At 49.8% G+C, this 25,883-nt stretch overlaps 2 protein-coding genes across 2 annotated transcripts in view; one reads left to right on the top strand and one right to left on the bottom strand.

Annotated features, from left to right (window-relative positions):
• MMP24 (matrix metallopeptidase 24) overlaps window positions 1–16,739 on the top strand; it is a 43,037-nt gene extending 26,298 nt beyond the window's left edge. Inside the window, exons 5-8 of the mRNA XM_057385319.1 lie at window positions 9,270–9,484; window positions 10,789–10,927; window positions 11,839–12,105; window positions 14,023–16,739. Coding sequence (XP_057241302.1) covers window positions 9,270–9,484; window positions 10,789–10,927; window positions 11,839–12,105; window positions 14,023–14,360 — 959 coding nt within the window. The 3' untranslated portion in view covers window positions 14,361–16,739. The remainder of the gene's footprint in view (window positions 1–9,269; window positions 9,485–10,788; window positions 10,928–11,838; window positions 12,106–14,022) is intronic.
• A 2,504-nt stretch (window positions 16,740–19,243) lies between these two features.
• On the bottom strand, window positions 19,244–25,178 carry EIF6 (eukaryotic translation initiation factor 6). The gene is made up of 6 exons (XM_057385325.1): window positions 24,793–25,178; window positions 24,630–24,715; window positions 23,679–23,854; window positions 22,303–22,479; window positions 21,572–21,753; window positions 19,244–20,481 (listed from the first exon to the last, which is right to left on the bottom strand). Exons 1-6 carry the CDS (start codon window positions 24,897–24,899, stop codon window positions 20,472–20,474), a joined length of 738 nt encoding a protein of 245 aa, XP_057241308.1. The 5' UTR covers window positions 24,900–25,178; the 3' UTR covers window positions 19,244–20,471.
• Between the last annotated feature and the right edge of the window lie 705 nt (window positions 25,179–25,883).

The raw sequence follows: 25,883 nt of genomic DNA, 5'->3' as shown, positions 1-25,883 counted from the left end.
GGTTTCAGACATGTTTTTGGAAAGGGAGCAGATAAGGAACTGACAGCCTTCTACTTCACTTTTGGGATTCAAGCCAAGATCACCAGGGGCTGAGCTGGTGATCAGGGACCAGCACTCCCTGAAATGGGGCTCTGAGGCCTTCGAGCTGGAGTGGGCTGGGGATGGTGTTAGGGGCTGTAGAGAGAACTCATCCTGTGGGGARAAGAAGGAGCAGCTTCTGCAGCAGGAGCTTTGCTTCCTCAAGTAGAGATTTCAGCACTTATTACGCAGTTACAGTCCAAAGAATAAAGTTGAATTTAAAATTGGGTTTTTATGGTTCACAAAGAAATTGTGGGAAATGCAGGGGATATTTCTCTCTGGAACTGAAGGTGGAAGAACAGAACCCTTCATCTGATCTTAAAACTGAGAGGGTCCTGCTGAAATATCCTTCTTGTAGCTTTAGCAGGAACATTCAACTAATGCCTCTTATTTCCACAGTGCCACTCTGCTTTGTTGTGCCTTGGGAATGCCAAAAGGCCATTTGCCAGAGAACCTCTCCAAGCCCCAAAATCTCCTGTTTTCTTGCTGATGCTTTCTCTACAGTGCAGCAGCATGTGCTCAATGTGTATTATAWTAAATATATATGATAATAAAATATTACAATATTTAGGAACCTACTCTGCAAGGTCAGTCATAGAGCCACTGTCTTGCCTGTAGCATCCTTTTAAAAAAATAATTATAATTAAAACTTCCAACTTTTCATTCCACTGAAGTTGCTAGAACAAAGAGCAGAGGCTCTACTAAACCTGAAGSCCATTTTGTCTCCTTCTTTTGAGAATGATGCATTTCAAATGCATTTCGTGTTGTATCTGTGTCTACCCATTAGAAAAGAAATATGTCTAGATCTGTCATATAATGATTTGTTGAACTTTTAATTTGTTACTGAATTTATTTCAAAACTCACCCAAAGAGACAGCGGGTGATGTGAACCTTCTGTTTGTGCTTCATGCTGATTAATATGAGGTCAATGTTGAAAATGTTACTTCCAGTTTTGAGCTGCTGAGGACGAGGCCAGCAGCTCCCTGTGTGACAGAGCTCAACACAAGCCAGCAAAATCCCCATCTTCTGCAGCATGTTCTTGATAAAACAAGAAAACAGCAGGACTCTTCTTCATGTGTGTTGTTCACAAGGATGTCTCCCTCTGTACTGATGTGCCCGTGTCACAAGTGACACGCCCAGGAAGGAATTAAACTGGGAGTGGTACCAGGAGTTGTTCCCCTGGATATTCTGTTGGGCTGCCTCTTGACTTTGTGGTGTTGAGGCCAGGGCTGTGGGGAGCTGCACTGCTGGTGGAGAGAGGGGAGGTGCTCAGCTGTGGCTGTCTCAGAGCCTGAGCTGGTCACCCTGAGCATCTCTGGTCACCCTGAGCAGCTCTGGTCACCCTGTGCAGCTCTGGTCACCCTGTGCAGCTCTGGTCACCCTGAGCAGCTCTGGTCACCCTGAGCAGCCTCTGGTCACCCTGTGCAGCTCTGGTCACCCTGAGCATCTCTGGTCACCCTGTACAGCTCTGGTCACCCTGAGCAGCTCTGGTCACCCTGAGCAGCCTCTGGTCACCCTGAGCAGTTCTGGTCACCCTGAGCAGCCTCTGGTCACCCTGAGCAGTTCTGGTCACCCTGAGCAGCCTCTGGTCACCCTGTACAGCTCTGGTCACCCTGTACAGCTCTGGTCACCCTGAGCAGTTCTGGTCACCCTGAGCAGCTCTGGTCACCCTGTACAGCTCTGGTCACCCTGAGCAGCCTCTGGTCACCCTGAGCAGCTCTGGTCACCCTGAGCAGTTCTGGTCACCCTGAGCAGTTCTGGTCACCCCGAGCATCTCTGGTCACCCTGAGCAGTTCTGGTCACCCTGTACAGCTCTGGTCACCCTGAGCAGTTCTGGTCACCCTGGTCACCCTGTCCAGTCAGGAGGGTGTAGCCAGGGGGCTCAGGGCTCTCCCAGGGAACAAGTGATGGGACAAGAGGAAAGGGCCTCAAGTTGTGCCAGGGGACTTTTAGGCTGGGGATTAGGGAAAATTTATTCATTAAAAGGGTGGTCAGGAATTGGTGGAGCCACCATCCCTGGAGAGATTCAAAACACGTGTGGATGTGGACTTGGTGACAGGGTTTAGTGGTGGCACTGGCAGTGCTGGGTCAGGGGTTGGACTCTAATCCTCTCAGAGGGCTCTTCCAGCCTCACCGACTCTGTGATTCCGTGGTTCTTCAYGTGCTGCTCTCAGTGCTGGTTTGCAGAGGGAGGTGAAGCAGCCCCTCTCTGGGAGTGGCTCTTGTGGCACTGTCTGGGGAGCAGAGGGCCTGGCAGGATGTGCAGGGACAGCTGGTGTCCCCAGGGCTGGGCAGCCAGGCTGGTGCCTGCAGGGCCCTTCCAAAGCCYGAGGGCACAGAGAGCAGGTCCCCTGCTCACTCATAGAGCAGGTCCCTGAGCCTGGAGACAGCCTCGAGGGGCTGGGGCATCCCAAATCTCCCTGAGCAAGTGTCAGCCTCACAATCTCTTGAGAGAAGAGCACCCTGAGGGCTGAGTCCAGGGTGGCCACAAAGCCACTCCAGCCCCTGGCCAGGGCACTGGACAGCAGCAGCTSTGACCCCAGGAACGGGATCAGCAGGGCAGGGTCTGTGAGCAGACAGGACCTTGTGCCAACCTCGTCCCTCCCACGCAGCACACACAGGTTCCATAACCCCCTCCCCTTTTCCCAGTGGCAGCCACAGGGGATCCTTGTCACCCACACACCCTTGGGACCATCCCAGATCCTTCGAAACTGCACYTGTGTGTGGGGTGGTTTGTGAGGGAGCAGCAGGAAAAGCTGGCAGAGATTTCCMTGTGGTGACACCGCGCTGTGAGCGGGACCATCGCAGCCAGATGTGCTGCCATGCAGGACCTGGAAATGTTCTCTGGAAATGTGCTCTTGGACGTGGGGAGGAAATAGAGAAACATCCAAGGCCTCACCTGTAAAAGCTGCAAGATTTGAGACCTGTGGATCTGTGCCCTGTGATGCCATGCTCACAGGACGGGAGGGGAAGGAAAATGCTTGAAGATCAGGAATGGAATCTGCCCTGGTGCCACAGCTCTGGATGTTGCAGAGATACCAGACCCCCTCTCTCAGTTGCATCCCTTCATTTGCACCTTTCTTCCTGCCCACAGACGCTGTTGGACCCAGCAGGAATCGCCAGACTCCACTTGTGGTGAATCCACAGAGTCTCACCGGGTCTTCAGTCCCGTTCCTCTGAAACACAGGGAGAAACTGCCTRTTCCTGGTGCTGTTCTTGGGCTCCACCTGAACCTGGAGGACTCCRGGGAGGCTGAGAGGGAGCCCATCTCTCCTGGGAGGTTTCTCAGCTGATGGAGAAGCACTGGTGTGTGTTGTGGCTGGGCAGGAAACACTTGTCTCTTCCTCCAGATCCTCCTGAGTGYAGGAAAATGTTCTGTTTCCCTGGGGAGCTGATGTCAGGCTTCTGAAAGTTTTTCCAAAGGGAAACTGGAGCATCTTGCAGAGCCCTAACATCTCATGATTTGCCTGCCTAAGCCTGGGAATTTTGGACTCAGTCTTCTGGCACCCAAAAGTGAAGTGCAAGCTGAATCACCTCATTCCATATGATTGAGGAGAGCATTCCCTTTGGCTCAGAGCAAGAATTTCTGCCATGGAAGCTTGTCACCCAGGTGGATGCTGTCACCTGGGGGCATTTGTCATCCAGAGGAGAATGTCTGTGTGAGAAGGGCTCAAGAAACCTTTCTGCCACCCAGTGATGATCACGGGTGTTCTGGGGCTGCTGGGGGCTGTCCCACACTGTGGCAGGGACCCAGGCCAAGTGAGACAGCTGAATTCCCTTCAGCCCTGCAGGCTGAGGCCAGAAGTGCCAAGTGCTCTGTGGATGAGTTAATCCAGTGATCCTCCCTGCTCTGGGAGTTTGTGGCAGAATGAACGGGGGTCACTGCCCCGAGCCTGTGGAGCAGCCGGGTGGGCTTCTCTCACCTCCCTGGCTCCCTTGGTGGTGGTGAGCTCTGATTTGAAGCTAAGGAGCCTTCCTGTGCACCTGGCCAGCTGGCTCAGTGCTGCAGACACACAGGCACCTCGGCTGTTTGCAGCCAAAAACCTCCTGTGTGTTACTCAAACTACAACTGTAGTCTGGAGGATGGTTTTCTTCTGGGAGTGAATATTAAGAAGATGAGGACAGACCTTTGCACGTGGATCATTCTCTCCCCTGAGCTGACCCAAAGCCTCTCCTCTGTGCTGGCAGCTCGGGCAACACAGAGCCAGGAAGGAGCTGAGCCTCCAGGCAGGTGCTGTTCAGCTGAGGGAACACTCTGTCAATAGCCAGGAGGACAGCACAATTCTATTTTGTCCTCAACTATCGACACAGTGGCTCCTAAAYGCCTCCTCTCTCTGTGTTATCTTCACAGGTCACCTTGGTATTGAGATGGTCTGCGGCAGAGGAAGCGTGAAGGGAGGAGGCTAAGTGCCAGAGGTGGAATCACACTCTGAAGGTGATCTGCTGTGACCCAGATATTCTCATATTCTTTGCCTTGGTTCTGATAGAGAGGGAGAAACTCTTCTTCTTCACACAGTGTCTGTAAAGTCCCAGCAAGCTGCTTCCTTCCAGAATGTAGATTTCCCATCTCCAGGAGATTTCTTACCTGCTTCCCRTGTGGAAGTGGCTGCAGGGTCAGTCCCAGGGGTGGGCTTGGCTCTGGTGCTGGGATCCCAATGATAAAGAGGTGAATAATGGGTTCAGGCCCRTTTGCAGCCCCATACAATAACCTCTCTCAGTCAGTTTTTTCCTAATTAGATGKTTTTTTTCCTGTCTGATTCCCTGAAGTTGCTTGGTGGTGACAGAGGACGTGGTTTGTGTGTGCTGCTCCSCTGTTACAGCACTGAGGGTGTGATCAGTGTTAAAAACCACAGAGCCAACACCTCCAAAGTGCCTCTTTGTTCACACTAATCTCTGCTGCTGGGAAACCTGCTCCATCCTGCCTTGGCTGTTCTGGAGGCACTTACTGTGATGAGAGTCTGGAGTAGGAATGACTGGAGAGCATCCCTAATGGATGGGGTCTGCTCATTCTGCTTTGGGGCCAGGTGGGGCTCTGCACTGCCTTGGCATCTTCCTCCACCAGTGAGCAGGCTGTGCTTCTCCTTCCCATCCCCATAGCTGCACCAAATCCTGCCTAAGGAGCACTTGGACCTGGGCATTTCCAGGTTTTCTGTATTTTCTTCACATGTGCACAGCTGTAGGATCACCTCCCACCTTTAGCCACACTTGGGGCCAAAGTGGAGGCAGCAATTAAAAATAARAAGGCAATCTGTGTAAGCATGAGACAAACCTTCAATCAGAATGAATTAGAAGGCCTGGGTTATARAAACAAAGAAAGGAGTGAAAGATAGCAAGGAAACATCTGTGGCTGGCAGAGGAAGACAGTAAAGAGGAATATTAGAAGTGAAATGACAAAATCTGCATCCCAGCAGGTTTCAGATCGCCCTGCAGCACCTGCCAGGGCCAGGTCCCTTTGCAGAGCAGTGTGCCAGCTCTGGTTTGGCCATGGCCAGCAGTCAGCACAGGGCCAGCTTCCCTTGGAGGGCCTGACTTGGGATCTGTCTCCACTGTTCCAGCAAATGTTTTCCTCAGTGCAAACCCCTGGTTCCTCTGAATCCTTGCTGCTTGGCACCATCCTGCCATGCCAGTTCCCTGAGTGCTGCTTCAGTGCCAYCTTAGGGCTCATGAAAACCTTTACAACGATCCCCTGGGTTGTGGGTGCTGTCTGAACTTTCCTCTTCTCCACAAGTGACTGTGACAGGCCTTGGGCACTGAAGGGGAGCAGGGGAGCTGCACAGGACTGCAGAGGGGAGGGTGACTGTGACTGGGCACACGAGTGATCCTCACTTGTGCAGAGACAGTGAATCAGTAACTCCAGTCAAATGTGATGCTAAATTTCCATCATAGTAAGCAAAATACTGTAGTCTCTATTSTGCATCTTATTGTCAGATTCTCTGTGTCAGGTTTTCAGTGTCCAGTGGSTMTTTGTGACCCATCAGACACATTCATCAATTTTTGTTTAGGTTGTATTCCTGTCTCACCCTGTTTTTCTGTTAAAGGAGAGGGAGAAGGAATTAATGTCACGTCCTCATCTTACTGCTTGTGGTCACCTCTGGCGACAGAAATGCATCTCTGGTTTGGTCAGTRCATGGCAGGGACAGGACCAATGACCCCTGCCTTGTGTTTCTGCAGCAATGGGCAATAGCTGGCCCTTGGGCCAGGCTGGTGGCAGGTGAATGCTGTCAGGCAGGGCAGGATTAGAGGTTTTCCAGTGTTATTTATCAGCCACATCCCCTCAGAGCTGCGGGGAAGGCAGCACAGGAGGGAAAGGGCTGGAATGAGTGTCTGCAATGCACAGTGAATCACTGATTATTGTCCCCTGGCTTAGGTCCCAGTCAAGGCTTCTCTTCCCTGAGGCAGGCATTTCCATCTTCACTGAGCACGGAAATTGTTGCTTTTTCAGTCTTCATTGATTTGGGTTCTGTCACTGGCACCAAGTACCATTTTTGTCAYCCAAAACTGTCACTTGCCTGCTCCTTTATCTGTCCCAGGCAGGAGCTGGACACTGCATCCCTCTCCCACGGGAACAAACCAGAACCCCACTGTCCAGTGCAGGGTCAATCTGGGGCCTCTCTGCCCGCTCCCAGCCCCTCCTGTGCATGTCCCTCTGCCTCCAGGAGCCTTCCAGCCCACACAGAACCCAGCTGCCTTGACCTCAGGAGGGTTCTGGGGGTGTGTGAGCTGTGTCAGCAGGAACAGCAGCAGCACACGTGGAGATCCAGCAGAACACGGGGATGGTGTGAAATAAATCAGGTGCTGAGGACTGAGACACCCACTTTGTACACATTTTGAGGAAGAAGGTGGTTTTGTGGGTCAGYTCTTACCCTGTGGTGTCTGTTTGCAGCTGCAGCACCCTGGATGTGCTCCAGAAATGTATCTTCAAGTTTAGCTTGGTCCAAAAAGGATGTGTTGAATGAACTTGAGTGTSACTAAAAGCACAGCAATTGCAGAGGATGGGGCCTCCAAAAGCACCTCCTGAGCTGCTCTGCAGCGCTGCTGGGGATGTGCCCACCCTGCCTGGCCCAGCCCTGCTCTCCTGCCTCAGGCACTGCCTGCAGACCTTGGCTGCATCCCATCTGGGGAAAACACATAGGTCTCTWGTGGCAGCAGTGTCAGAGTTTGGAAATTCTATGGTCAGCTGAAATACTGGGCACTGACCAGATAAGAATRGAGGGGATGAGAGATACACAGCATCAGGATAATACTTGTATCCGTTTCATGTACACAGCTTCCCAAGGGTAATCATCAACRGAGAATCCTCCCCTAAAGTATTTCTGTGAACAATATTTGATGTCTTTTATGAAAGCTCTGGAATAAAGTAAATAAAAGTAGTTGCTAATAAGTGCACATAGCACAAAATAATACATTACGAGGACAAGTGGCCTTGAAGAAATACAGTTGTCCATTTGAAAAKCTTTAGAAAAGAGTTGCAAGTCTCAAGATCTTAAAACCAAAAGCCATTGCAGCCACAGACCAAAGGAATTGCTTTATTTAGTTAATTAGGGAGAATTTTAAAAGCATYCCCGTCAAGATCTATAATCTATAAATGATTAAATGTTGAGGCACCAGACATAAGAAAGAAAACTCTGAATTTAAAGCTGCACAAACTCAGGCAGTGGATAAGGCAGACTTCAGCTGTGACATGGTTTAATCATCAGAGCAGTTTACTGTGCATTACAGAAGATTTTTTGTGCTTGAAATTGGAAAATGGGCTGTATCTGCCCCAGAAACACTGKGCTTGTCACTGGACTTGCTGATGGAGGTTTGTGGCCTGGTACTACAAGAAGTTGGATTTTACCATCCAAATGGTACTTTTGGAACATAATATCCATGAAAGCTGCACACGAGATTCTTCCTCTCACATCCTTAYGAACATTTAGCGTGGTGGCTTTCTCTGGTGGCTTCTTTGTCATTAGCTGAGRGGGTTTTCACTGACCTGAAAGGTTTTCACCCTTCCAGGATATGCTGAGCACTCATCCATTTTAGGAAACCTTTGAAAATGGAACATGTAAGAGTTAAGCTGCCATAGGGACTCTGAAACCATCATTCCAGGCTGCATAATTCAAAATGTTTATCTGCAGAAGGCCTCTTCTGACCCCACACATGTGTTGCCTTCGTGGGTACCTCAGTCCTTGCTCACAAACCCCTTCCTGGCCTTGGGCAGGTGCCCAGCTCGGGTCACTCTTGCAGGCTGTGAGGATGAGCCTCCTCCAGGGTCAGTTCATCCCAGCCAGGCTGCAGCACTTGGCCCCAAACAGTGACACCAAAACTGTCCCAGGAYGGCAGCCCCCAGTGCCCACAGGTGGGGGTTTATCCTGCAAGCTCAGAATGACATTGAAACCACGATCCCTGCAAATAAACCATCTTCAGATCCAAAGTTCACCAAAGTCTCTTTCTCTGGAGGCCTTCAGTTTATTGCCATATTAACCCATGGCCTTCTCTGAGGAGTTACAAGAAACRTGTGGCTCTCTGAGTGAGACTTGGGCCAGATTTTGTCACTGTCAATGAAAACATCCTATGGCACAGGCAGTTTACACCCTCTGCTGCAGTCTGACTCTGTATTTTATAGCTCTGTACATTCCTGCAGCCTTGTCAGACCCCAGAGCTGAGCTGGGCAAGGGTGTGAAGGCAGAGTTGTGCCGGGAGTGAGTCACTTGAGTGGGATGGGGTCCCTTGTCACAGATGTTGACCAGGGAGCTCTGAAAGCACAGTCTGGTCATTGAGCTGTGATAGAGCACTCCCTGCAGCTCCCTTTGCAATGTAGCATTGCTGTTCATACCCTAACTTTTTTTTTCTGGTTTTGCTTTTGTTTTTAGGGTTTTTTGTTGCCTTTTTTTATGGTCTACTAAACATTTCTATTCAAGGGTTACCAATTTCATTTAAGTTGGGAATGTGACTGGTGCGGCTTCTCCTTCCTTTTAGCTCCAGCCTTCTTGGGAAGACCTACAAAAACATCCTGGCTCTTCAGTTCTCACCATRCATCTGTTTTGGGAAAGCTTTCACGTTGGATGCACCTTGTTCTGCTCCCCATTTCCAGGGAATGAGCCTCAGGAGTGTGTAAATCCCTGGCAGTGCTGTCCATCCAGCCTTTTATAGCTCACAGAAAAATGAGCCTTGTCCATTTTGCTAAATGTTTTCCTTTTCACTTCTAGGTCCTCCCATTGAGCCCCTGGAGCCAACCAGGCCTTTACCAACTCTTCCTGTTCGCAGAATTCACTCCACCTCGGAAAGAAAGCACGAGAGGCAGCCACGCCCTGCCAGCCCTCCTCTGGGTGACAGGCCAGCTCTCCCTGGCTCCAAACCCAACATCTGCGATGGCAACTTTAACACCGTGGCTCTCTTTAGAGGAGAAATGTTTGTTTTCAAGGTACTAAGACTTCCTGCCTGCCCATAAGTGTTCCCTTAATTTTGATGCTGGAGAAGGTTAATAGAAGTATTTGGTTGTGAGAATTGAAATGTTTGTGAAAATAGCTCTGTTCCTCTGAGGGTGATGACTGAGCAATACTGGAAGGACGTGTWAGCAGATTGGCTCTGCAATATTTGGAAACAGAGCCTGATGGRATTTACAAAATGCTCCAAAATGTGGAACTGGGTGCCTTAGCAAAGAATTCAGACACCCCCAAACCTGTGAGGAGCTGCCTGTGAAGCCAGGAAGCAACACCAGCACCTAACCACAGTTACCCATAGAATCCTGGAGTGGTAGGGCTGGGAGGGACCTCAGGGACCATCTTGTTCTACYCCCTGCCACGGACAGGGACATCTTCCACTGGGTCAAGCCCCATCCAAGCTGTCCTGGAACACTTCCAGGGGCGGAGCAGCTTCTCTGGGAATGAGCCTCAGTGTCTCAGAGGTGACGTGTGTGGAACTGGGGCTTCTGGAGCACTCAGCCTACATGGGGAGTTTGAGTCCTCCTTCCTTGTGAACTATACCAGGGAGGAAGGAGAGGCCTTGCTCAATAACCCCTCAGAATGCCTTGAACATGGACATCCATAATCCCATTCCCAAAATACCAGTAGCTTTCACTCTGCCCAGTGGGTGTGGAGGGGACATATTGAAGGTCATTAAATGGACAAACCACATCAGCTGCAGGAGGTTCCTGAACTGAAATTAGCTCAAGTTTGGGGTGGTATCCGGGAGAAGTCTCAGGTTCTGTSCTGCTCGTGCTCATGCCTGAGCAGCCACTGCAACTTTAAATAATGATCTCATGTTAAAGGGATATTTCATAACTCCTTGGTGCCTTTAGCCCTTCACAAGCCCTTTAGCCCTTGGTGCCATTACCCTGAACATCACCAGGTAATGTTCAGGCTGTCTGGCTCTCCTGGGCTCTGAGAGTTTGAGCTTCAACCAGGACAAGGGTGACACCTCAGTGACAAGACATGGAGAGGTCACAATGCTTGCAGCTATGGACTCCCTTCACCCTGCTCCTTGTCCCTCTCCTTCTTTCCACCCTTTTTCACAGCACCATCAAACAACATCTCCCTCTTTGGGCTGCATTTCCCACACTGGAAACAGCGTAGGGCTGGGTCAGAGCTGTCACCTGAAGCAGGACTTGTGTTTGTAATGGTTCCGGGGCCAAGGCAGGGGTTAGTGGTGCTGGATGTGGGATCCAGCSAGGTCTGGCTGTGAGATAAAAATAAGATAAAAGTCTCAAGAGGCTTCTGGTTTCCTCAGGATCGCTGGTTCTGGCGTCTGCGCAACAACCGRGTGCAGGAGGGCTATCCCATGCAGATTGAGCAGTTCTGGAAGGGGCTCCCTGCAAAGATCGACGCAGCCTATGAGCGCTCTGATGGCAAATTCGTTTTCTTCAAAGGTACAGTACAGTTGGGCACCAGCCAACCCCTCCTGCCTCACCTCAGGCTGCTCTCAAGGCGTGAAGAYGGTGGTAACAGGTACACTGCAGCCTTGTCCTTTTCTAAGGGAAGCTTCAAGCAGCCACTGATCCCTAAAGCMCAGTTCAGTGCAGKCTGGCCTTGCCARGACAATCCCAGGATAGAGTTAATAKCAGTTRGGGGAAGTTGGCTTTATGTGATWACRARAAACAACTCTTGTTTCCCAGGGAGTGTCACTCTCCTGCCTGTCTCCTGGAACACCTTCTGCCAAGGCATTGAGGCCTCTCCAGGTGCAGGGCACTCTCAAAGCTCAATTCTGGACAATTGTCTCTTTAACGAGACAAAATAACCAACCTTGTGCTGGGGCCCACTTTATCTCCTTGTATTGTGACAGTGTCTGAACASGATCTGTAACTTGGGAGCAAGTTGAGAGCCAGGAAGGGTGGCTGGAAAGCACAGCCACTACAAAACCACAGCATCTGGGCTTCTGAATTTATCTGCATCTTCAGAGCCTCAGCTCTCTAAACTGAAATAAAACTTGAGAAGGCTCAGGGAAAAGCAAAAGAAATGTCTGAAAAGCTTGGGCTGGTCAGCACCTCAGCCTGAGCAAGGAATGGTACCCAGGGATGAGAGAAGTCTTTGAAATCGTGACTGGCATGAGAAGGTAAATGGGGAAGGGTTGTTCAAGAGCTCTCCCAAAACAAGAGCTGAGGAGCAGCAGATGAAATGAGGTTTCAGATTCAAAGTGAAGTGGAGGAGCAGCTTTTTCACAAATTACATTGAAGYCTGGAAGCTCTCAACATGCTGTGCTTCACTGCGGCTGGTTTAGATTCCTATCAATTCACCTCCTAACCAGGCCAATCTGTTTGTTTGTGTCCCCACTCWCCTCTAGGAGATAAGTACTGGGTTTTCAAGGAGGTGACGGCAGAGCCAGGCTACCCTCACAGCCTGGTGGAGCTGGGCAGCTGCCTGCCCCGCGAGGGCATCGACACGGCGCTGCGCTGGGAGCCCGTGGGCAAAACCTACTTCTTCAAAGGGGACCGCTACTGGAGGTACAATGAGGACAAGAGAGCCACGGACCCCGGATACCCAAAGCCCATCACGGTGTGGAGAGGGATCCCTCAGGCTCCTCAGGGTGCTTTCATCAGCAAGGAAGGCTGTACGTGTCTGCAGTCATCACCCCTGTGGGATCAGTGATAGATGGTCTCTGCTGGGGGCTGGGGGTTGGGTGTGGAGTGTTTTCAGGATTTCCTGATCCACGAATTGAGTCCCAAAAACCCTGGGGTGCCCTGGGCTCTGCGAGCAGCAGCAGTCTGAGATCCTTCCTGACCCTCATCCCAGCCCAAAAACCTCCTCAGCTGCTAAAACAGCTGGGAATGGGACCTTTTCTGCCACAACAGACCCTCCYCAACTCTTCCTGAGCTCCAGTTCTGAGGATGCTAGAACTTATATTTCCTTCTAATTTACCTGTAGTGAGCTCAGGCTCTCTATTAAAGCCTCCAGCCTGTCTGATGTTAGCAGTTAGCCTTGAAGTTTTGCTCTGAGTAGAGGCTTGGACCTCCAGAGGCTCCTTTCAACACAATTTGTCTCTGATTTGAGGATTTCCTCTTCTTCCAGTGTGCTAGTTTGGAAGCAAACCAGGGAGGGAATTACCCCCTGACAAATATGTTGCGAGATTCTAAGTCAGAACTACAATTTAATAGGAAAAAAATAAAATAAAAACAATAATACACAACCAACAGCTTAAACTGACAAAATCGGAATCCAAGCTGAGCCCCTGTAGGGCAGGGTGGTGCTGCAGCCCCGTTGCAGTGATGGATGTGCTCTCGTCCAAGCGCTGATCCTGCACACAGCTCCAGTCCGTCTCTGCAGCTCCAGGGCTGCTTCTGGAGCTCCTCTCCTCTGGGAATGCAGTGGCACAAGTGTCCCAGTGTCCCAGAGCCTCAGTTTCTGTGCCAGTAGGGATGTGCANCTGGGAATGCAGTGGCACAAGTGTCCCAGTGTCCCAGAGCCTCAGTTTCTGTGCCAGTAGGGATGTGCAGTTCCTCCTGTCTGGCCGGGGCATCTCCCAATGGGATGATGGAATTCCATGGCTCATTCCCAGAGCCCTGGATGGCCCATGAGCAGAGATGGCCCCCGGAGGGTGTTATCAGGGCTGCCTCATGCTGGAGATAAAGAGCTCTGCCCCAGCTGCTTTAACAGCTCCTGGAGATGGGGACAGAATACAGAGTTTTGGTTATACCTTCTGTGTGACCTAAGACATCSATTTAGGGAAAGTGCTTACAGAAGGGGCTTGTGCCACTGAGGCTGTGTTCAAATCTGGAGCTGTGGTGTGAGGGGGCTGCTGCAGGGCTGGGCCAGGCTGGAGGATGGCAGTGAGAGACAGCCAAGCTGGGGAACAGTGCAGGAGACTCAACACTTTCACCACAGCTCCCTTCTGTTCCCTTTCTTTTTGTTTTCCAATAACTTGAGAGTTATTATAAAATGAGTCATCTGGGGAGAGGGAGATATTTCAGACAACATGTAGCATAAAGCATCACCCTTTTATTAGCAGCAGGACAACACTGCTCCAAATCCACAGGCCAAATCTTCAGGATTCTGTAGCCAAAAGGACCACATTTTACTTGGCATTTGCTCCTTCACACTGAATGATCTGAAATCTGGTGTTCTTCCAAACCCTGTCACACCCAGGCATGCTGGCACCCTGCAGATGATGTTAATCACTTGGTAATGAYGAGCACATATTTACAGACACTTTAGTAAAAAATAACTCACTGCACAACCCTTCCTTTAAAGTTAGTGGGGTTTTCTTTTTTAATTTTCAGCTTGTCTTGGCCAGGGGGAATGGTGTTCCATGGGCAATGTTGAACACACAAGCCAGGGTTATGGCTTCTCCATTAAATCCCAGCTCCAAAACCACCTTCACTTTCCAATGGCTTGGGAATGTCCTGGATAAATGTGTTTCATTGACCCAGGTAGTGGCCAGCTTCAGTTGTCCAGGCTCCCTGAATGTCCTYCCACAATCACAGTTCATCAACCGGMAATAATGAGAAATACTCTCTGTTGTGTTTCCTAGTTTACACCTACTTTTACAAAGGGAAGGAGTACTGGAAGTTCGATAACCAGAGGCTGAGCGTGGAGCCAGGCTACCCCAGGTCGATCCTCAAGGACTGGATGGGCTGTAACCAGAAGGATGTTGAGCGGAGCAAGGACCGGCGCCTCCCGCACGACGACGTGGACATCATGGTGACCATAAACGACGTGCCCAGCACCGTCAAYGCCATCGCGGTGGTGATCCCCTGCATTCTGTCTCTGTGCATCCTTGTCCTGGTATACACAATCTTCCAGTTTAAAAACAAAGAGGTGCAGCAAAATGTTGTGTACTACAAAAGACCTGTCCAGGAATGGGTATGACACAGCCTGCTGCACRTTCCAACTCATTGAGCCGATGAGGACTATGGACACACACAAAAAAAAAGAGAAAAAATGCATTGGAAAGCCTACCAAACAGAACTACTTCAGTGACCTACAAGTTTTGGACAGCCTGGGATGGAAATAAGCAGGAAAACTGGAAAAAATAGAGGCAGGGCAGCCTTGCAGTGTGGAGCCTCTTTCCTTCGTACTGCCTCGGTCACCTGCCRGTTGCGGTGCCATCCACCGGCTCGGTCTGCCAGCACCAGAGTCTTCGAGACAGGTTTCAACTGATCTGGGAAACTTCCTTCAGTTCCCTGCACCAGTGCTCCCTGTTAAACCCAGCATTCTCCAGTGTAGCTAAACCACCTCTGAACAGAACCATTTTTTTAATAGCTGTCTCATAAATGAATTAAGATCATGAAATCAATGAACAAGAACAATTTCAGTGTCATAAGCAGAAGACATTCTGATGCTGAAAACCATTCTAAAAGATCTTCTTAGTTTATTACAAAATCCAGGGATCTGCCTGGATACGATTTTCCAATACCTGCTGGTCAGATGTTTTGTACATTCATAACTAATCAACGCTGCCACTCAGCACAGTGCACGAGGAACCACTGAGCACTCMAAGAGGTACTGGAGTGCGGAGCAGAAGCTCGAGAAGCACCAAACCAGACACCTGGCAACATCAAGCCCTAGACTGGGACAATCTGAAGACAAAGTAATTTGGTCTTAAAAAAAAACCCAAACCAATCATTGTTTTTGTTTTGGGAGCCACTTATGAAAGAAATATTTAAATGTCATGTAAGTTGGTTCAAGYTCCCGCCGTCAAGAACCCATGAACCAATGGTTACCGAAATACTGGGAATGTGTATAGACGCAGACTGCACTCTGCCCCTTAAGATGCTGGGAAAAGATGAGTTGTTGTTCCGTGGCATGTGTAACTAGATTGTGGAATTTGTATGTTGGGTTTCAGGAGAATGGAAATGTTTGTTTGGAGTGAGGTCGTCATATTTCACTGAAATAATCAAGGTACAGTAAGAATTAGGCCTTTTTGTAAAACTAAATTCAACCCCTGTAGATGTTACAAACATTGTATGCCTTCAAAATTTGGGGTCTTTTTTTTTGTTTTGCTCACTTCTTCACAGGCAAATATTTGGCAAGGACCAAAGGAAGCATGCCACACAGTAGAATGAGTTCACCATGTTTGACAGAGCCATAAAAATCAGGTAAAGGCAAGAAAAATACCTTAACTTTCAGATAGTTAACTTTCTTAACTTTCCACAGGTCTCTTCCTACAACAGTAGCTCCTGCTTGTCCCTCTTACAGTTGTGAGTGGTTCAGGACGTTGTGCCCTAACCACAAACTTTTGATTTTCATGTTGATGCTGATATTTTTATGATGTTGAATAAGAGTGGAAGAGTCTCTTGCAGTGCAGTGCAGCAGTGAAGCYCAGCACTGTACAGAAGTGCCATCCATGTCAGCATAGGAATTGCTTTGCCCGCTCACCATGGGGAACAGGTGATTAACCTAAGCCCTCTGCCTATAACTGAATTTTATTCAGTGCAATGGAAGTGCAATGCACAGAATGTCCACTTAGTATAAAAAAGTACCGCTTTATAATGTCAGCTCTGAAAAAAAAAACAATCCAAGGACTACAAACACGCTAAAACTATTCCTAATTAGAATGAGGAACGAAGCAGTAGAGAGATCGTTAGCATTCCGGATTGCTAATTAGTGCTCAAATATTGCTCTGGTGAAGCAGGATAGACACATAGATTCGTCTGGTGAAGCCCACTAGGACTGCATTAACACGTGGTTTCAAAGTGTATTTTGTCCTCCATAACTGATTTCCATAGCCAAGCTGTTTATTGTGTTTAAACATAAACTATTTACCAACATATTACAAAGTAAGTGAGAAGCTCGTAGCCTCGAACCTTTGAACCGTAGTGACAAAAACGTGCTAACGTCTCATGATGGGTGAAGGAGTGCGAAGGACCAAACAAACGGAATCAGAGCTGCTGATCAGACGCCCCCACGCCACTCGGCGTTGCTCCGTGTGCCAGAGGTGCAGTGGGACACACACCCCGGACACCACGGCCATACGGCACCTCGGTCTCATCTGTACGCTGCCATCTCGCCGGGACTGCGACAGCCCAAACCTTTGAGCAACTTCCAACAGCCATCATTAAAAAAAAAAAAAAATTAAAAAAAAAWTTACAACGGTGAGCAATGTCTGGGTTTGTTTATGTTTTCCTCCCCTTTGCCCCAAAGGCTTTTGGCCGGCCTGAGGAACGAGCTGTGCAAGCAGTGCAGTGTCCAGGCAGGCAGAGCAGTGTGCCCGGGGTGGCTGCAGCAGGGCAAGCTGCTGCCTTGGGCTGCCAAAACTCAGCCTCAGCTGCTGCTCCAAGAACCACAGAAATAAAATTCCTCAGGTCCTTTTCTACATGCCCTGTACTGGCTCCTGGCACGGGTGTTACGTATTTGGGTTTCCAGGGGATGAGGTGTTCCCAAAGGTATGGAGGGGTGGGCAGCTTCCCTCCGGTACAGCCCCATTAATTATCGTCTGTTTTGCCAAGATCAGCCCCTGGGCCAAGCTAGATCTGGGCACAAACATCGGGTTTTGTGTAAGGGACAGTTCCCACCTGCGAGCWCTTGGCTGGGATCCTGTGCTGTGCTTTAGAACCGGCCTGAGCAGCAGGGGATGGACTCAGTGCCCATCAGCCTGGCCAAAGCTCTCTGTGGGCAGGGGCCGTGTTCCAGCTCCTGTCCAGAAACGCAGGACACGTTGTTCCCACAGGGGAGCAGGGATCAGCAGTGCTGATTCAACTCCCACSAACAAAGGGCTGCTGTGGGTGTGTTCTGGTGATCCTGCTCTGCAGCCGGAGGGWGTGGACAGCCCAGGGACCTGGCACACCCTGCCAGCCACACTCAGTGTACCATGCTCATTATCCTATTTGGGTTTCCTCCTGTTATTGACTACTTTGCATAATTTCATCATCACTCATGCTCTAAATTTRGACATTTGCTGGGTTACATAATCACTAATTTCATCAAAGTTGGTTCTCCACTAAGATYAATTATTCCTAATTTGCAATTAGTCATTAAACCTCAAGATCTCCCACCTCACACTGTGAGSACTCTGAGGTTTAAAAACCTCTGTACAGGATCCTGACAAAAGTTTTTGGCCATTGAAGCATGCACAGCTACACACCCCAAGACCTCACTGAACCCAGAGTTGTAAGATTTTAATTTCTCCCTCAAAAGCTCTGGACAACCCTTCTCCATCCTGTCACATTCATCCCAGGGCTTGATTCCAGCCCCTCTCATAGTTTGTCACCCATTTGTCCAGCACCTTTAGTTCCCCAGATCATTCCTGCAACCCTTCCTGAAGTTGTGCTGCCTTCCASTGCCTGATGGCAAAGGTGCCAGGTGCCTCTGGCTATGTACATAACCCACAGCTTTGTAGCTCAGCAATTTAATTTTTAAAAATCCTGAGAACCCATGGGAGCAACACCCAGCTCTGGGGATTCACAATTTGATTTTATTCACTATTCCTTAACACCTCTTGGCATCCTCACCGTCCTGCTGTTCTGTAACCCTTCAGCTGGGGGAGATGACACCCCTTGCTGTGGCACATTGCTCACAGCCCTGCTCCTGCCAGCTCAGATCTCAGGGGAAGTAACGAGAATTTCACTCCTCCTTTCCCTCGTTTCTTCTGGAGTTTTTGAGTTTACAGAAGACACAAAATTTAATGTAGATGAGCATTATCCCAAAATATGTGTTGGCAGAAACACTTGACAACCACTGTGCAGTGCTGGTAGACAAGGTGATTGACACATAGTGCTCAGGATAAAGATGCATCATGGATTTACAACTCATGCTGCTTTGGGCCATTTGGGCTTTCTTTTCCTGTTTAGCTTCAGATGGTGTTTGCCTTCTTGACCATTACTAAAGCCTGAGCACATTTGTTTCATTATGGACCTTCCCTCAGGAATGTACTCTTGTACTGCTCAGGGTCCACCACCACGGGGTGAAATTTGGATTCTTAACCACAATGTGCTTCACTTCACACTCAACTGCACTGAATTTACCTCTCTACCCAGTCCTCCTCCTCTCTAGACAGTTGGTGTGGGCAAAATTCCGTGTGAACCCACTGCACTTCCTAAACCACAGTAATGCTGAATGTTGTGGCTCCCAGCACAGCTCCCTGTCAAACTCCTGGGAAATGCCACCAGGTACTTTTTTCCCCCATCCTCAAACATGTAAGAGGGCTTCCTTCATTCCATAGGATCATTCACCCAAGGTGCCTGTTCTGGGTTTTTTCTTTGTGGTCCCATCCCAAAAAAACAGACTGAGTCCCATCCCAAAAAAAACCAGACTGAGTAAAACCAGGACATTCCCTGAATGTCTTTGGCACAAAAACCTGCCAAATGCCTTTTGAAAATACAACTAACAGTACAAAAGAACAAATCCATATCCCTGTGGACTCTTTAAAGAACTGCACAGGTTTTCTGAGACACAATTTGTCATTGAAACACGTTTATCTTCTTTCATGAACCATGGTTCTAAATCCATTCTTTATTATARTTTCTTTTCCTTGTACACAGGTGCACCTCACTAGTTCAGAGTTCCCAAAGACCCATGGTTAGAACAGGAGTCACATTTGCTTCAGCCAAGAGCTGAGCCCTGTGAGGTGGCCAAACAGAGGCAGCTTCTCACTCAGAATAGAGCCAGGGTGGGGTCAGTGCTAAGACAGGTGCTGCATGGTATCAAAGGGTTGATATCTGATCAGAGGTGATCATGGCAATCTTTATTTTCAAGTTTAAGGAGCAACCTTTTATCAGCCAAGCCTTACAAAGCCTTCCCTGAACATCCAGAGAGTAAAACAAAAATGGGAATTTAATTAATTTTCTACAAAGCCCAAAGCACACAGGTGAAAAGAGCTGTGCCCACACAGCCCTCAGGTCATCATTCCTCAGGAGAACCCAGCTGAGAGCAAGGCAGCTGTGTGGAGACAAGTGAGAGCTTCCTCTTACCCTCAGGATGGGAAATGGAGGCACTTCTGTGCCTTCAGTGCACCCTGAATGGGCAAGCAGGAAAGCAACTGAAATGAGGTATCACTGAGCAACATCTGTGCAGGAAATTACTGTCTTCTGCCCAACAGCAGCAYCTACAGCTGCCTGTCCTGCAGGCACAGCCCTTCACGAGGAAGCTCCCAAATCTGTACCCTCTGATGACTTGAAGAGATTGCTTAGAACCGTGTTACTTAACCTTTGTCTCCAAGGTAACTCCACATGAGGTGATTCAACTCCATTGGGATTTGCTGAATTCTAAGGGTTTCCCATTGCAGGTGAACTACTGAAGCACAAATTAAGCCCACTGGCAACAATCTGATTTTTGGGCTCTCTCTTGGAGGAAGCAGCACAGATGACATCAGACCCAAACATTGCTCCAGGGATTCCCACACTGTTGTTGTTAAAAGCCCTTGGCTTGACTGAAAAACTAATTTTCATCCAACTAATTTCATCCAAGCTGATTACTTCAGAATCACCATCCCCTGGGAACAGCTACAAGTCAGGGCAAAAGAGCAAGGGATGACTTTTGAATTATTTTGTGGCAAGTAAACTACTGTATTTTTGGTACTGGACATACAAAGGGGTCTTATGTGTACCTAGAGCAGAAACACCACTCAAGCAGCAGTGTGGAAAGAGAGGGCAGTGCATGTAGTGCCAAAACAAACTGCTGTGCAGCAGGACACTGGTGCAAGACTTAAGGCAAAATAATCTCTAGTGATCAACATCCAAGAGCCACAGGAGTAAATATTGTGGGGTAACTTGAAGGGCTCAGTTGGAATCACAAAACCAGAAAGSAGAGCTGAAGAACTGAGCAAAGGGATAGAGAGCATTCCTTATTTGTATCTTACACATGTTATTTGTCAGTTTTTGTGATAACAGTTTTTACAAAACATGACAGAAAGTTTGTTTTGTAGCCTCTCCCTTGGGTCAGGCCTGCAGAAACACCATCAGGAGGTCTGGATGTCTGTGATCCATAGTGCAGCTCAACACTTCACTCCTTAGGAGCTTTCTGGGAAGCAGGAACCAACACTGCTCATGTCAAGCTGAAAAACAAAACAGGAAGAAGGTTTAGCAGGACCAGAGAGTGCAGAAGACATTTCAAAACACCAGTCAGTTCTCACTGTCCAACTACAAAGGCCCAGAAGAAATTTCCCTTTCTAGAAAAGGACCAATGAAACGAGGGAAGCAGATGTAGCTGCYAACAGCCAGCCACAGGAACAGAGCTGTCAGGCTGGCAAAGGCAAAATGCACACTCAGCCTGGCCCAGGTCATGATCAACAGCTCAGAGCAGATTTAATTATGGCTCTGATATGCTGAGAGTATCAAGACTTTGTACCCAAACTGTAAYGGGGCAAAGAAATTCTTTCAAGGGTTCTCCACTGAAGGAATTTCTTATGCCATAAAAATTCCCAGATTGTGGCTGAGAACTCAGCCATGAAGGTGATTCAGGAAAAATCTTTTAGCATCACATCAGTGGTCCCCAAAGTTATAACCCAAAGCCCAGGTGCCACAAGACATTCATCCACACTTATGCTTAACTGTAAAAACATTTGCTTATGTAAAAACATTTGCATACATTAATGAATGGGGAAGGTCCCATATCATTACCACTCCAGGCAGAAAACAAAACCTGTCTCACATTTAAGAAGTGACTTGGACAAAGCCTTTAACAAAAAGGCTTAAGAAAAATTCAAGTTAGCAGTTTTAAATGTAAGAGGTTTAAGGCAGCAGCAGCTGACAAGTTCCAGAGTCTTCTTGGCTCCAGAATTGGTTGTAGCAAGCATTTGAAATAACATTTGAATAACTACAGCAATCAAAGGGCGAGATGACAAGAGAAATCACTGGTATTTCAACTTTAAAAATAAGATTTGTTTAAAAAAAATCATGTCATAACTAAGCATTGAATAGCTAAGAAAGAAAATCTGGCAGCTGAAACAGATGTTATTTCTCACAAAAAGAGAAATCTCCTGTTTCTCATTGCAACAAAACATTCCACAACCGAACAAGTAACTTCTGCCATAATCAAAAAGGGAGAGGAAGTGAAAAAATGGTAATTAAAACGTAAATCAAGTGAGAAACCACTGCTTTGTAATACAATCTTCATGATTCTGGCCGGAGGTGGATGCTCCCTACCTGTCAATCAGGGAATCCCTCATGTTGGTGGCGATGGTGCTCGGCTGAGCCTCGTTGAGCCGGAAGATGCTCTCGATGACAGACAGCTCGGTGCTGGTGGTGTCCAGCCCACAGAARGCACACCAGTCATTGACCACCATGCCCGCTGCAATCACCTCGCTGCCACGGTTCACTGTCCCTGCCTGCCAGGGACACAGCAAACGTGAGCAGGAGCTGCCACAGCACAGCCCTCACACACCTCTCYGCTGCAGGGCTCAGCTCATGCTGCTGAAAAGATGAACTCTGCCACCAGCAAAGTTGTGAAGGTATCAGGTAAAATGATGAATGAACAGCCTTTACTCTGGTGAGAAAACGCTGTGGCATTCAGTGAAAGAGAGTCCGTAAGCAGGAAGGATAACRGCTTTCACACATCCAACTGAGCAGACACAGGAGTTTCTTATTTAATCTTTTTAAACACTGGCTTCAGCCAAACCACAGCCAGCCTCACATTCTGCATCTGCACAATGTGCACAATCCCAGCAGAGCAACATTTCAAAAGCACAGAGCAGCTTATTCAGACTCAGGAAAGACAAGAAACTTGTCTTGGAAGACTTGGTTCAAGTCTCCTTCTCGCCTCCCACTCAGAACCACTTCACAGAGAAACAGTATCTGGGAGCACCTGAGCTGGAGAAACATTGGAACTGGGCCTTGAGGGAATGGGAAGAACAAACACAATCCCACAAATGCCTTACCACGAGTGGGACCTGCAGCAAAGAAGACAGTTCATCCTGGTCATCGATGGAAGTTTTGGGGTGCACGATTCCTCCTTGGTTACTAAACACACAGTAACTTCCTACCAGCACCTGGTCTGCTACTGTTTGTCTGAAAACCTCCACCTTCAGCACATCTGCCAAGATCTCTTCTGTCTCCTGCAAATGGGAAGGGGATAAAGCCTTCAGCTAAACGGGATTGTGGAGTGGGAAGTCAAACATTTAATTCCTGACAGAGCCCTCAGCTGAGAGCACCCCACACTGTACAGCCCATTGTAACCCTGCCATGACAACACACAAAGCCAAGCTCCACACTCTACATGTTCCCAGTCACCTCTGTCACTACAAACACAACCTCATGAATTTGCTGAGAAATGCCAAAATCWCCCCACTGTGTCAGCAGCACATCAMTTGTGTCAATTCCCAGCAAAGSAGTCCCCTTTGGTCCCAAAYCACTGGGACAAAATTGTCTTACCCTTATCATAATTCTTAATAACTTCCTTCCTCTCCAGGTTTCACTGCGCATTATTTTGATTTCTCTCTCTCTGGCCATCTCACTTTACTTTTTACATTTATTTAAAACATTTTATACTGAAAAGCCTTCTTCCATCCCCTTATTTTTCTTTTCCTTTTGCACTTCTAACACCAAGTCCCAGCTCTTTACCACCTTTAGCACAAGCTGGAAGCAAGCACTGTCAGGACCTGCAGACACATAACAAATCTCTCTCAATGCTATTGAGGTATCAGTTCTCAGACATAAAATAGGAGTGACTCTGCCCTTTTTAAAAACTCTCATACAGGAACTTTCTATTCTTCTTTCCCTGTAATCCACACATCCATGGTTTCTTTCAGCTATGACAGACTCTGGCTTGYTCAGCTGCTGTAACTCCTGCTCTCTTCCCCTCACTGCACTCTTCCCTATGCTCTTTATTACACCTGTGCACACCCTAATTGACTCAATTTTACACACCCAAAGCAAACTGCACCCAATGATCACAGAATCACTGAAGGGTTCAGGTTGCAGTGACCTTAAAACTCATCCCAACACCTTCCTTGAGACCAGACTGTTCCAAGCACTTGGACACTTCCAGGGATGGAGCAGCCACCACTTCACTGGGCAGCTGTGCCAGGACCTCACCACCCTCACAGGGAAGAATTTCTTCCCAATATCCCATCTAGCCCTGCCTTCTGTCAGTGGGGAGTCACTGCCCCTTGCCCTGTCCCATGATACAAATCCACCTGCCTCTCCTTCCCCTCTCCAAAGCTCATACACCACAGCTGAGCCAGAATTCCAGCCACACCCTGGGCAGCATTTCCCAGCCCCACTTTGGATGTGCAGGYATCCCAGAGCCCCGTACCCTGTCCAGATCTGGGTGCACCAGAGCCACGTAGTCATTGCAGGTGGTGACGTTGCCCAGAGCCGAGAGCCGCTCCTCCACCCGCTGGATGCGCACGGAATCCGGGAGGCTGTTGCGGATGTGCTGCAGCTCTTGGTCTGTCGTGCTGCTCGGGACCAGCAGCCCGTGTCTGTTCCCTAAAAGGACACAAGGAAATGGAATAGAATAAAAAGAATGTTTCCACTTCCCTGCTGTTCACACACGGCTTGAGCTGCCCTTGCTGGGTGTGCTCCTTCCAAGCCCATAAATCAGCCCATGAGATTTTAAAATAAGCAGCACACAGGAATGGAAAAGCCAGGCTGAGGCACAGAGTGKGAGTGAATGGCACTGTCTTCACTCCCTTCTCTCTTCCAACAGGACTAAACAACGCCTGAGGCCCTCGTGAGTCATTTGACAAGGAACTCCCCATGCCAATGCCATTTGCCCCACAAAAGGCCCAGGTGCTGCTGCTCCTGTGACTATGGCAGGACTGTGGTTAAAGGAACAAAACAAGAAGCTGGACTGACCTAAGAGGGTCTCACCAGCCAGAAACACGTGAAAAGCTTTTCCATAACTTCACACTGGGTAACGCCTCCCCCTGGCCAGGCTCTGCCCGCCCCCCGGGCTGGCACTGAGGAACAGCAGAGCTTCCCTGGCCCCGAGAGCCAACGCTCCCCCCACCCCCGCTCCCGGGAGAGTCTCTGTTTATCCACATCCTTCACAGAATCTGCCAAGCTGGAAGAGACCTATGAGATCATGGAGAAGACCTCTGAGATCATTCTTCCTGCTCCACACACTCGAGGCATTAAAACAGCCCTCGAGGGCGAGGGGCGCYGCCCCACGGGCTCCCCGGCACGGCTCAACCCCCGGTGCGGCTCCGACCGACCCCGCGACCTCCGCCCGTCCCCCCGGAGCCCCTCCCGCGCCACGTACCCACACACATCCTGCCGATGATGCGGCAGCCGGCGATGGAGGCGTGAACCACCGGGATGGTCCCGAAGAGCTCCCCCTCGAACACACTGCAAGGACAAAGCACCGTCAGGGCTCCGCGGGGCCGCGGGCAGCGCCAGGCAGGGCCGGGCCGGGCCCCTCTCACCTGTAGAAGTTCTCGGAGCCGCCGATGGCCACGAGGCAGTAGGCGTTGGTGAGCTTGGCGAAACAGCCCAGCTCGTTGTTGTTCTCGAAGCTGGCGCGGACCGCCATGGCAGGAACGGGAACGCGGGCGGGGCCGGGAATGGAGCCGGGAATGGAGCCGGGCTGAATCAAGAATGGGGCCGAGAACGGGAATGGGAACGTAGCTGGCTCCCGAAAGGAGGTCGGAACGGAAATGGAGCCGGGAATAGGACCGAGAATGGGAGCGAGAAGGGGAATGGGAAGGGAGCTGGGGCAGGGAAGCGGGGCGGAGCGCGAATGGAGCCGGGAACAGGAACGGGCCCCGGTGGCTCCGACCGCCTCCGCCGGAACCACGAGGCGCCGCCGCTTCCGCTTCCGGTAAGGGYGCACGCGGAGCAGCGCGGAGGCGGCCGCGCTTGTTGGGGACAGCGCCCCCAAGCGGCTGGGAGGAGCGAACACATGAGGGGCGTGTGGCCGGGAGCGCTGAGGGACCGAGTGGAGCCGGCCCGGGCACAGGAGGGACAGCCCGTGGCGACTGCACCGCCCCAGGTACCGCTCGGCAGCCCGGCCCGTGCCACGGCCTGTGAGCCACGACCCGTGCCCGTGGGTCCAGATCCCAGGCGGTGCTGAGCCCGCCCCTGTGTTCCCACAGCCCTGAGGGGCCGCCACAGGCCCGGGTGCGGCATTGCTGTTCCTGTGCCGGGTATTCCACCACTGCCCCTGTTTCTGTGCCAGGTATGCCATCAGTCTGCCTGTGCCCCGGGCCCCAGCGCTGTCCCTGTACCAGACACTCCATAGTTGTCCTGTGCCAGGTGTGTCATTGCTGTCCCATTGCTGTCCCATTGCTGTCCCATTGCTGTCCCATCCCTGTCCCTGGTGACCCTGGGCCACCCCCAATCTGTGTACAGCCCCAGCCCATGCCCTGGTGCTCCCCAGATGCTGGCACTGACCCTGTCCCAGCACCAGCCGTGCCTGGACACCACCTCTGTGCTGACACTTGTGTAGGACAGCAGAGTGTCATCYGTGTGCTGGCAGGCCACTCGTGCCCCACTCGTGTATAGGGGCCACCGGTGT

Source organism: Malurus melanocephalus, unplaced genomic scaffold, assembly GCF_030028575.1.
Source record: "Malurus melanocephalus ecotype Western Australia unplaced genomic scaffold, MMel_1.1 scaffold_810, whole genome shotgun sequence".
In the NCBI taxonomy this organism is placed as follows: Eukaryota; Metazoa; Chordata; class Aves; order Passeriformes; family Maluridae; genus Malurus; species Malurus melanocephalus.
Note: the sequence above shows the minus strand (reverse complement) of the source record. Positions and strands in the feature narration are given on the sequence as shown.